At 32.6% G+C, this 12276-nt stretch overlaps 1 protein-coding gene across 9 annotated transcripts in view; it reads right to left on the reverse strand.

The window, feature by feature from the left end:
• LOC118192715 (protein tweety-like) overlaps nt 1-12276 on the reverse strand; it is a 128810-nt gene that overhangs the window by 78943 nt on the left and 37591 nt on the right. For all 9 annotated transcript variants that reach the window (XM_085810932.1, XM_085810931.1, XM_085810934.1 and 6 more), the window contains one exon: nt 3827-3971. In XM_085810932.1, the coding sequence (XP_085667058.1) occupies nt 3827-3964 (138 nt within the window). In that variant the 5' untranslated portion in view covers nt 3965-3971. The remainder of the gene's footprint in view (nt 1-3826; nt 3972-12276) is intronic.

Raw genomic sequence — 12276 nt, forward strand, 5'->3', positions numbered from 1 at the left:
TCCTCTACCCTCACACACAATCACTGAAATTATGATCTGATAGCCTGCAGGTAGCTAAAATGACATGCAGGATGATTCAATACAGTTGTAAATAATGGTACTTCTCAGACAAATCAATCTCAGCTAAAAGGATGACAATTTTAAAGCACCTGTGCTTTAATACATATATATACAGGATGATTCATAAAGACGGATACACTTTCCAAATGCTGTAACACAGTAACTGTCAAAGACATACACGATCTTATTTGTTCTTCCTTTTTTTTAAAGCACTTCTGACTACTTTATTATATTCTTGACTACTTTATTATATTCTTATTATATTTTAGCAGCTTTATGCGCAAAAAACTTTTCTCTTGCTAAATCACACATTCTTTCCAAGGTTTTTGTTCTTCCTATTACATTTTTCTACAAAGGTTAGTTTTTCCTTCCAAAATGACACTAATTAGGCTAGCTCCCTCTTTAATATTAACTGTTACGATTTTGAAAATCTTTACACCACTTTGTCTTTTGAGAATATTTATGAGGGCCTTCTTATACTCCCTGATCTGCTAACACAATTCTTACATAGTCTCAAGAGAAGAATAGAAACTATTAGTATACCTATGGGTGCTAGTAGTTCTTCAGCAGTCTGTAATTTATTCCTTTTCACACAATATAAATTTTAATTATCACTGAATTTAGAACAGCGTAAATATTTTTAACACTTTTACAGGTCAAGTTTCACACTCTTAAACTGACCAATTGGACTTCTAACATTTCAAAAAGACTCATTGTAAATACAATTAACTACTTATAATAAAAAGAATTTGCAATAACACTGACTTTCTTCAAGAAGAAATAAAATATTTTATTTACATCCTCCTAGAAAATCAAATTCCCAATTTAGTAATTTTACATTCCTTAAAAAAAAAAAAACGGCATTTACCTGAATTTTTAAATTACTTGTTTTAAGTGACATGAAATTTTTTACTCAACCAGCAAAGGAGGTAACTAGTGGATGACTTGCACAAGTGATTTAATGTAAATATGCAATTTAATTTCTCTGTTCTCTTTGAATTTGGCTTTCAAGATCAAAATAACATTAAGTATTCTATTGACTTACTGGCCAGCTATCCTGTTAATGACAAAAAAAGGCCTTTCTCATTTCTTTAAGATGTTTTTTATAGCTCGACTGTGTGAAGAACAACGACCTTTTACTAACAAATACTTATCCATTTCCTCTATTTTTTTGCCCAGATTGAGCTAAAACTTGGACATTTAGCCATTTTGTATAGTTCTCTTTTCAAACAAAATGCTTAAAAATGACGCCATTTTCTAACTGGTTACCTCTGACTACGACCTCCTAACACTCCCCACTATGCCACCTTATTTTCGGAAGCCTCCACTGGCATACCAACAAGATAACAATGGCTTGTTTCAGGTTTTGAAGTGGCTTGCTATCTGTTGTAGTAGACTGTTTCCAATTTCTGGTACCCCTCCCTCCAAGCCAGTTTCCCTTAGAAAGTCCTCCATGAAGGCATCCCTCCCCTTAGGCAGATAGCCCTCAAGGCTTTGCCATAATCAAACACACGCACACGGTACCCCCCCCATTAGGTTTGTTTGAAATTTGACAACCTTTACATGTCCAGAACTTTCACAGCTTCATTGCTGCCGGAGTTAGCATCAAGTGAAAGATATGATTTTTATTTTTATCTTTTATTTTAAACATTCATCCTTTTTGAGCAAAACTGCTCCTTTCTTTTTATTTACTTATAAAGGTTTTTAACTTTGACAAGATTTTAAAAGACAAATGTTTAATTCTCGTGTCAGCCCTTGTTTTTGGCCTTTCAAGTTAATTTTCATATGTGAAAAAATTGTTTGATTATTTTTATTCTTTTGCATTTACCTTGTTTTTGGACTTTCCCTTTCTAGGCCATTTATGTTTTTGGATTTGTATATTTTAAATTTTAAGTTCCATAATTTTATAGTAATTACTTTAAGCACTTTTGTACATTATGTCGCTTAGAAGATGAAAACATGTTGGAAAAAGAGGCAAATTTAATGAGACTTTTAATAAGTTTGCAAACAATACTGAATTCAATTAAAACGATCTGAAGTTTCAGCGAATTTCTCAGAACGAAACATGTTTACATTTGTCTAGTTGATCAACTTGGTTTGAGGCTTCAAAACACTCTTCCCTTGACAAGTTCTGTTTGAAGCTTTAAACAGAGGAAACTACCAAAAAAATTTTTGTACTGGGTTTTTTCCCATTTTTCCTGTTGAAAAATTTGTAGTTCATAAGATAGGTTACCTTCAAATATTTAAGCAGCTTTTGTTAGGTTTTCAATACCTTACCCATTTGAATTAATTTTATAAAAATTCAGCAGCTCAAGATGCTAATTTTAGTCTTATTTATTCTTTCTATTTTTAAAAAAGGCACTTTTGATTACTTTATTACATTCTTGCAATATATATATAAGATAAAACAATATGAAAGTAAACTTCTAATTTTAATTGACTATAACCTCTTTTATTTTTCATTTAATTTGGGAACTTCCTCTCTCTCTGTCTTAGAAATTGCACCATTAGTCTAAATTGCATCATTCAAATTAATCATGCAATCTTATGTAACACTTAATGGAGATGTCTCTTACCCAATCAAAATAATTGGAAACCAAAACTAGCCTGAACTAAAACTTGACTTCCTCCCTTCTTCCTCTTCAATTACTACTGTGACACTCTTTCTCTCTTCTCGCTAATGCTTTCTTCCTGTTAAGACGCTTCTGCTATCACCTATGTTTGTTTCCATTGACTTCTAGTTGTGCTAATACAAATATGTTCCGGAAATAGGCAGGATTGAAGTGCCAAGTGACTTGTGGGCACAAAAGTGAATTTAAATAAATACGGAATTTAATCCATCTCGACTGTTTCTTTTTCAAAATGGATGGACGCTCTAAGCATCAAATATCTACGTTATCAGTATTTCTATGCCTTAGTGTTCTTACATCAGTGCTTCCAAATTTGTACTTTTGATTACATTTTTTGGACAGTTCTAATTATGAAAAAATCTACACGGGTTTGCTATTCTATGTTCACAGTGAATCATGGAAAAAGGCCAGTTTCATCGAAAATTTTAATGCAAGTTTGATTCATAATCAAATCATTCATGTCATGCCATCAAACCACAATTTCATTACATGTAAATATTTCTCTATTTCTACACTGCATGAGAAAAAAAGGAAAATTTTTCAAAGATAAAACAATTTGATGGGAGGTCAGGATAATAGATTGTTCTCGTTTACCTGGATTTCAGACTTTGAATTGTACTAATTATCCACAAATCAATTTAATAGATTTAACAACTCAGAAACAATTTATTCAGCTGAGAGAACCTGCAGGTTAATTGGTAGGTGCAGTTTAAAAATCAAAATAAATAAAAAAAATCAACTGATTCACATATTTCTAACTATATATATTACAGGATTCTACAAAAGTACTAGCTTTCTCACACAGAATGTCTACATTGTTACTTTCGCTAAATCCAAATGGTGTGTCATCACCTTTTCTTCTCTCTTTGCAGTTTAGTAAGATTCCTTTGAGATTTAAATTTCTCAAACCACATGTTCCATTCTGCATGCTGTCAAGTTTCTTGCCTACTATTATTTTTATGCTCTCTTAAAAACTTAGAAATCTAATCCAACTAGTCATTAAATAAAATTTATTTTAATAAAACACCTCTTTGAATATTTATTTTGTAACTAATAAATTATAAGTATTTTGTGCAACTTAAATTGATACAATTTAAAACAATCATTATACATCAATTACATCAACAAAGTCTTACCTCTAAGTAAGCACTATTGCTAGGATCAAATGTTGTATTTACTGATGCAAATCTAATATCAACATGAGGAAAGGCATGAAACCACTCGGCAATATGAGAAATGTGATAAGTTTCATGCACTATGTCTGAATGAGCCATGTTTTAGCTGAAATAAGAAAAAAGAAAATATATATATATATATATATATTGGTACTTAACTAAAATTGGTACTTAAGTGCTATTGCAACCACCTTAGCATAGTATGGCATTTTTTTTACTGAAGAAAGAGAATAAAAACTTCTAATTCCAAAAACTATCTATTGCAGATATATTTTAAGTTTCATACTGGTGTCTATTTAAAAATCAATTAATAAATGTTGGAAACAAGTATTTGTTCCTTTTGTTTTAACGGAAATTTCGTACTGACCCCTGTAATAACAGATTCAAATAAATTGCTCTTGAGTGATTTTGTGGCTAAATACTGTATTTTTACAGAAATTTTGGTAATTAGTATTAGTGCAACCATCTTGCCACAGTTTGGCAGTTTTTTTATAAAAGAAAAAGGTGATTCGATGAATTTTCAGATTGCAACTTACAGTGGATATGGCTACCTAAAGAAGTGTTATGCATATGATTGCCAGAATTTGGCGACTTCTGAAAATTTAGCAGCTTCTACTAAGGTGGTTGCAATATTTTAAGTACTGAAATTTTAGCTCAGTTTTTCCATGGCAGGAAAATCTCATAGGCATATATTTTAAAACTGATTTTACTACTATGTCATAATCTGGCTATAGAAATCACTGGAACTTTGAATATAACAATGTACAAGAAAATAGTAAGGTTACTTGTTAAAACTGAAAAACTGTTACGTACACTGTTGCCAGAGGTTCACACACACTGAAAATTTAGCATTTCTACACATCTATTACATCTTCTAGTTGTGCTAATACATAAGGACCCAATAATTTCTTAACAATATGTGATATTCAACTTTTACATTATTAGTTCCAATAATTAATTCCACAGATTAAAATTTAATTTTCATCACTTTTTACTTAAGACATCCAATAAGAATTCTGAAAAAAAAAAAAAAAAAAAAAAAAAAAAAAAAAAAAAAAAAAAAAAAAACTTATTCAATGCTCAAATTAATGCCCATTTTAATAACATTCAATACTGACTGGTTCCATGAAACATTAGCATTAATTGAACAGGACATAGAATATGATCTACATCTTTTGGTTAGTTATTTATTTCTCAGATGGCACTACTACAGTGCTATTTTTAAATGTGAAATTATGAATAAATAATAATAAATACATAAGCGAAAATGATTCAATTAATTAAATAACCATTATAATTTTTAATTTCATTAATTTAAAATTTCTTTTAATTTTACAAAACAAAAGCAGATGTAGTAGCCTTTTAAGGAATGCTTTTATAAGTCTTTTTCAACTATATGCATGTGAACACCATGAAGCATAAGGGGGGGGGATCATAATTTTTATTAATGAACTTGCACCCTGCTTCTGCGAGATAACATGGAAGCATTTGCGGTGTGGTACTCCTTCTGTAATCTCTCTCTTGGGTCCCGCTAAACTAACTCAATTACAATCAACTTGAGGTGTTACATGGATTCTACAGATGGATTTCCACCATTAGTATTTCTGAAGAATCTGGCTGAAACATGGGCTTCCTTCAAAACTGTTATCAATTTAAACATTTTAAATTTCTTAACAGAGGTTACAAGCTTTGCCTAAGACTGTGACAATGCTCAAATTTTTAATTTTAACAAATCTATCCTTGTGCTATACTACTTAGTTTGAGATTTAACATGGAAATCGGCAAAAGAGCTTAAAGCTTTCAAAGGCAGCGCAATGTTGACAGGAAGACCAAACTCTCACATGCAACTATGCAAAATTCTTCTACTTTTATAGTAAAACTGCTTGATACTCAGACCACATGAATTATAAAACTTGAGTGAAACTTGTGGCAAAATGAGGCAAATAGGAAAAATGTAAATTAAATAACATTCGGTCAGCAAATCTAACATAAATACTATACCATCTGTAGGATTCACAACAGCTTTGACAATGCTAAAATAATACTAAAAAGTAATGGTACTGCAGACAGCACTAAAAGAAATAATTACAACTACAACCAATTTCAGCAAGGGCATATAAAAAATTAAAAAAAAAAAAAAAAACTAACCAGAGCGTATACTGCAATTATAAATTTCTAAAGCCTATTCTTAGAGATTCTAAAGCAGCCCCCCTTTTTCAAACATCATACATCATTAATCAAGAGCTTAAAATACAGTCAAAAGTCATTAATTTGGACACCCATAATCCGAAATGATCTATAATACGGACCTCAAAGCTAAAATCTTTCTGCGCATGCGCCGTGTTGACGCATGCGTATAGGCGTTTACGCGTGCGCACGAGACCTTTACGACTGCGCATATGCGTCTGTGCAAGTGCAGAATACGTTTTCGCGTGCGCGTTTAATGTATAGCGGACGGTATAAGCTAAAATTATTTAATTATCTATTTCAGTTAATGTTGATGATTGCGTTGTTCCTTAATCTTCGAATTGGATCCGGCTTATTATTTTCTGCAGACTGTAAGAGCAACTTTATAAAAGTAAGCTTGAACTTTCGATTATGTCAAATAGAATTTCCGATGCTGGAGCTCCCAAAGGATCTACAAAACAAAAGTATGTTTCGATGTCCATCAAACAAAAAGTGGAATTGCTACAAAAAATGAATAAAGGCATATCCTTTGTTTATCTAACCATTCCAAAATCTGTTTATCAACTTCACACACCTCTATGCGGGAGGGGGGGGGAACTCGCGGTGCGCAATGAACTGGAAGTTGATCTGTCAGCACTATCGTTATCTTCAGGACAGATGTTTTTATTTTATTCGGCTTATAATTCCTTACTAAATGTAGTATTTCATCTCAATGTACTCCGTCTTTGATATGATTTAAATCAAATTCCTCGTCATTATAAATATCACGAATACAAATCAAATAGTTTTCTGGTTGCAATTCTCTAATTTCGGCTATGCGTAATGTATGCTTTACGCATGCGCGCGTTGAAAGAAACGTTTAAAAAATTAAACAAATAAATATTAAGCTTCTTTTTTTGTAAATTTTGATACCCTTTAGATCATAATTGCTCATTATTTTATAAATTACGGTTTCATATTTTTAATTTTATAATTTCTGCATGCCATCTTACCAGATTTAAACTGATAATCTATAATGCGAAAAAATCAATAATCCGGAATCACCGAAGTCCCGACGAGTCCGGATTAAAGACTTTTGACTGTAAAACATACTCTTTGTTGCTCAGAGTCATTACAAATTTAGTTACTTCTACATTTTAATGGCATTACCTAGAAACTGGAATTGATGTGTTACAGCTTTTTTGAGAAACAGATGGTTACCAATCTGCATATGTGCATGAACTTAATTTCAACTAATAGACATTTTCTTGGTTTTTCCATTATTAAACACTTAATATGCTTACTATTGTAAACCATTCATTTTATGGGTACAGCTAAAGAAAACGGGGCAAAAACACACAAGTGTATAGCTCATGAAGATATGGAATCCTATCTAGCACAGTATCTTTAGGCACTATGTTGGCCATGAGAATGTGTTTCATCAATATCAGAAACTGCTCAACTGTGGCCACCAAAAATTATATGTTTAAATAAATTTCAGGAAGGATTTTATATGTTGCTTATTTAAATACATTGCTTACAAAATTATATTATATAAAATAATAGAAACAAATTTGTATTCAATTATTTCTACATCTGTATCTAAAATAGAAAAATAATGTGTGTGCTTGCTTTGGATATAGTCAGTTGATACATGTTCATGTTTACAAAAGTTATTTCTTATATTATTTACATATAACTCGATTTCTTTCGTCTGGATATCAAAATATTTGGATTTTCATTGGACATCTTCACCTTCAAAAATTGTTACTGGAGTTGTAAAAAAGATTCTAAGTTTTTGGTTAATTTGCTATTCTTTTTTCTGTATTCACAAAGTTTCTATGAGCTGTTTACATATACAAATACTAACTCAATATCTGAAAATACTGGAAAATATCAAATGTTCAATTTACACTGCTGGCCATAAAAATTGCAACACCAGGAAGGAATGATCTGACGAACGTCAAAATCACATGAAAGGAAGAAGAGTTTGGGATATGCAAATGATTAGTATTATAGCACATTTAGACGATGGAGGAGGGAGAAACGACATCTGAAGCACTGCATAAAAGAAAAGTTGTGTAGTGGAATTCTCATTTGGAAAGCACTTTGTAAGGTCGGAGTTTGCTAAGAATATTGTGTTATGTCTCAAATAATAAGCAGAAATGCTTACCAGCAAGTGTCAGAATGCGATAGAGGCAGGATCATAACGTATCGAGAGTAGGGACTATCGTTCCATGACATCGCAAGTTGCACTGGTCAACATACAACCACTCAGTATGAATATGTAATCAATGGTTTGCTGAGGGTCATATTGAACAATATGCAGGATCTCAATGCTCTCCTATGAGTAACGCCGGAGAAGACACATATTGTGAGGTCAGCCCTGCAAAACAGTACAGCCACTTCATGGATCATTAGTCAGGAAATGGCATGTTTGCAGGAAGCCTAGTATCCACTCGTGTGGCACGTCGACTATAAACACGATGGCCATTACTTCAGCTTCCCTTGACAATGCAGCATAGAGAGAGATGGCGACTCTAATGTACCGAATGACAAAGTTGGATACAGGAGTGACAAAACGTCTTTTTAGATGAGTCCCGGTTCTTTGTTCAGTATTTTGATGGCTGCATATCTGTCTGGAAGTTCCAAGGAGACCACACATCGCCTGCTTGCATTAGATATCAGCATAGGGGCCCTGCACTTGGTGTAATGGTTTGGACACCCTCTGGGTGCCCGACACACACATATCTAGTTTGAATCAAGGGTAATTTAAATGCAGAGTAGCACATTTCTGACATTTTATTATTTTTATTTTATGTCTCTGCGTTTAAATTACCGTATGTGGTTGTGCTATATCTTTGAGGCCTGCCAAACGCCTTCTTCTTACAAGATAATGCAAGACCACATGTTGCAAGTTGTGTTCTGACCTTCCTTGACACACAGGATATTTGACTGTAGCCCTGGCCTGCACTGTCTCCAGATCTGTCACCCATTGAAAACATCTAGTCATGGGTTGCTGAGAGACTGCTCGCTACCCTTCTCCAGATAATACAGTTGATGAATTGCGGCACAGACTTGAAGCAGCATGAAATGAGTTGCCTAGTTCAACTCCATGCCTAACCAGGTATGGGCTGTTTTAGATGCCAATGCTGGCAGCTCTTTCTACTAACTTTGCACCTTTGTAAACCCCCAAACTGCTTAAATTAAATCATTTTATCTTCATGCCTTACAATAAATATCTTTTTCGTACTTGCTTTCCTTCATGGTGTTGCAATTTTAATGGCCAGAAGTGTATTTATTGTCTGTCTTGAAGCTGTGGATGGCAACAATTTGCAAAGCAATTTAAAATGGAATCATAAGTTATAAAATTTTTATTTCAGAAAACAGGTGTGATAGTAATCATATATAATTAAAGTTGTGAATTCTAAGATTCCAATAATACAATCAATAGAATGTTATAAGCTTTATTATTATGATCTAATTTGTGTTCTGCTAATTGCTTTAATGTTTTAAAATATTATAAGATGAAACAGCTTTAAGGCAAACAGCAAAACCCCCTATTTTAGATCCTATTTAATTTTGTCGTTATGTATTGTTGCTTTAGTTACTACTTCTAGCATTAGCAGTAAATCAGCATCTTGGTTATTAAGATTTAAGAAAGGAAGGGAGGGAAAAAAAATATTTGGTGTGGACACATTCAGCTGATCAGTGTTTATAGTCACAAGAAATGTTTTCAAAAATGACAGTAATCAAAAATAATCTGAGAGAGGTCATTAAGCAGACAAAAAGTTTTAGTTCTTTCCATACATTCTCTGAGTTAACATCAACACTGAACAATCAAAAACATTCATTTCTATCTCTGCTTCAATGACTTACACATCAACACATCAAAATATATATATATATAAAGACATCTGGGATACAGAAAACAAAGACTGAAGGTTGGACAGGACACAGGTACATTGATTAGTCATTTTAAAAGCATTATTTAATTTGTTAAGAGAATTATGGGCTTATCAGTATTAAATGAACTGTGTACTATAAGCATTAAATTAATCTGAGAGAGGTCATTAAGCAGACAAAAAGTTTTAGTTCTTTCCATACATTCTCTGAGTTAACATCAACACTGAACAATCAAAAACATTCATTTCTATCTCTGCTTCAATGACTTACACATCAACACATCAAAATATATATATATATATAAAGACATCTGGGATACAGAAAACAAAGACTGAAGGTTGGACAGGACACAGGTACATTGATTAGTCATTTTAAAAGCATTATTTAATTTGTTAAGAGAATTATGGGCTTATCAGTATTAAATGAACTGTGTACTATAAGCATTGAATAAATTATTTAAATATATCAGCAATCATCTTGTTCTTCTTCAAGACTTCCTAAATTGCTCAGAATGTATTTTTTTACAAAAATTATTTGGCAGTGGCACTGAAATATATGATTAAAAATAGAATAAATTAACAAAATAAAAAGTTATTTCACTCTGTTTATGACATCAGTCCACCCCTCTTACCACCACATTAAAATCAGTATGATTAGGACACAGGTTAGACTTAATCCTTTTTTAAGTAAAGTTCCCAAGTTCATAAATGATAAAAACTAACTAAATTTTCTCCCTATATTGCTCAATATATTTTTTTACAAAAATTATTTGGCAGTGGCACTGAAATATATAATTAAAAATAGAATAAATTAACAAAATAAAAAGTTATTTCACTCTGTTTATGACATCAGTCCACCCCTCTTACCACCACATTAAAATCAGTATGATTAGGACAGAGATTAGACTTAATTCCTTTTTAAGTAAAAAACGTAAAAAAAAGGTAGATCATTCTTTCATAATTTACCAATACAATTATATCATAATATCAAATTAACTTACTAAAAATCTACTTATTACCTTTCTACTTATTTTGTATGACTGGTTGAACTTCCTGTACCGCCATTAGAGACTTAACCCGTCAGCACATGCGCTGGGGTAAAATTCACAACACGTGTAGTTTTTTCTTAGAAAATAAGGGAAGGTCGTACGTGACCTTTCTAGTACTTCAGGTACCTTTCAAGATCAAGGTTAGGAAAGTGTCGTCCAGAGGAATTTTTCCCGTGTTCTTGGGATTTTGTGTTTTCGGAAAAGGAATGTGCAATGGGATTGTAGCTACCCCGCACGTGTACTAACGATTCACTTCTAGAGAGACATTCATTGAGATGAAGGCGTACGAGCGAGAACAGTAACGACTGCGGTTTCTTCTCGCTAGTGTTGAAACTGATAGCGAAATTGAAGATTCCGATTCTGAGTGCGACAATATTTCTGAAAGTGCTCAGGAAACTGATTCTGACCAGTAATATGATGATTCACATGATTTAGGGAGCATATCTTCTTTGACATCAGATGATTTTTATGTTTGAAAATATGGAACAATTTGAAGTAAAAAATTACCCTTGGAAAACGTTCGGACACGGCCACACAATACAGTGACACATTTACCTGCTGTCAAGAAAAGCTTTAGAAATTTGAAAAATCCAACTGAGTGTTTATTGCAAATGTTTGATGAAGAAAAGATGGAAGATTTGGTGAAATCAACAAACATTTACATTTCATCAATAAGAAACAAATTCTCTAGAGAACCTGATGCACAAGAGAGAAATGTAGCTGAATTGAAGGTGTTGTTTTTGCTATTATATTACGCTGGAGTGCCGAGAGCAGCACTTCTCAAAGCAAAGATTTGTGGTAAGCTGACGGAAGCGGAATAATTGTTTTTCAAATAACAATGTCTATCAACCGATTCCACTTCCTGTTGAGGTGTATTAGATTTGATGACATAAATTTACGAACAGAGAGAAAGATGACGGCTAGGCGTGCACTTATTAGAAATGTTTTTGAAATATTTGTTAAAAACATACGAAAAATATATTCTTTATCTGAATATTGTACTATAGATGAAAAATTAGAACCCTTTCGAGAAAGGTGTCAATTCAGACAATATATATATAAAGTGAGCTCCCAAGATATGGTATAAAAACTTTGGCTTTGTGCGATTCTCATACATTTTACGCATACAACCTAGAAATGTATGCAGGTCAGCAGCCTGTCGGACTATATAGGCAATCAAATGTGGCATTGGATGTTGTACAAAGACTTATTGCATGCATAAGTGGCACTGAAAGAAATACAACTATGGACAATTTGTACACTGCTAAAAAAAAAAAAAAAAAAATGGGAC

This window comes from Stegodyphus dumicola, chromosome 2 (genome assembly GCF_044657685.1).
Source record: "Stegodyphus dumicola isolate Sdum_Otavi_A_Nest chromosome 2, ASM4465768v1".
Taxonomy (NCBI): Eukaryota; Metazoa; Arthropoda; class Arachnida; order Araneae; family Eresidae; genus Stegodyphus; species Stegodyphus dumicola.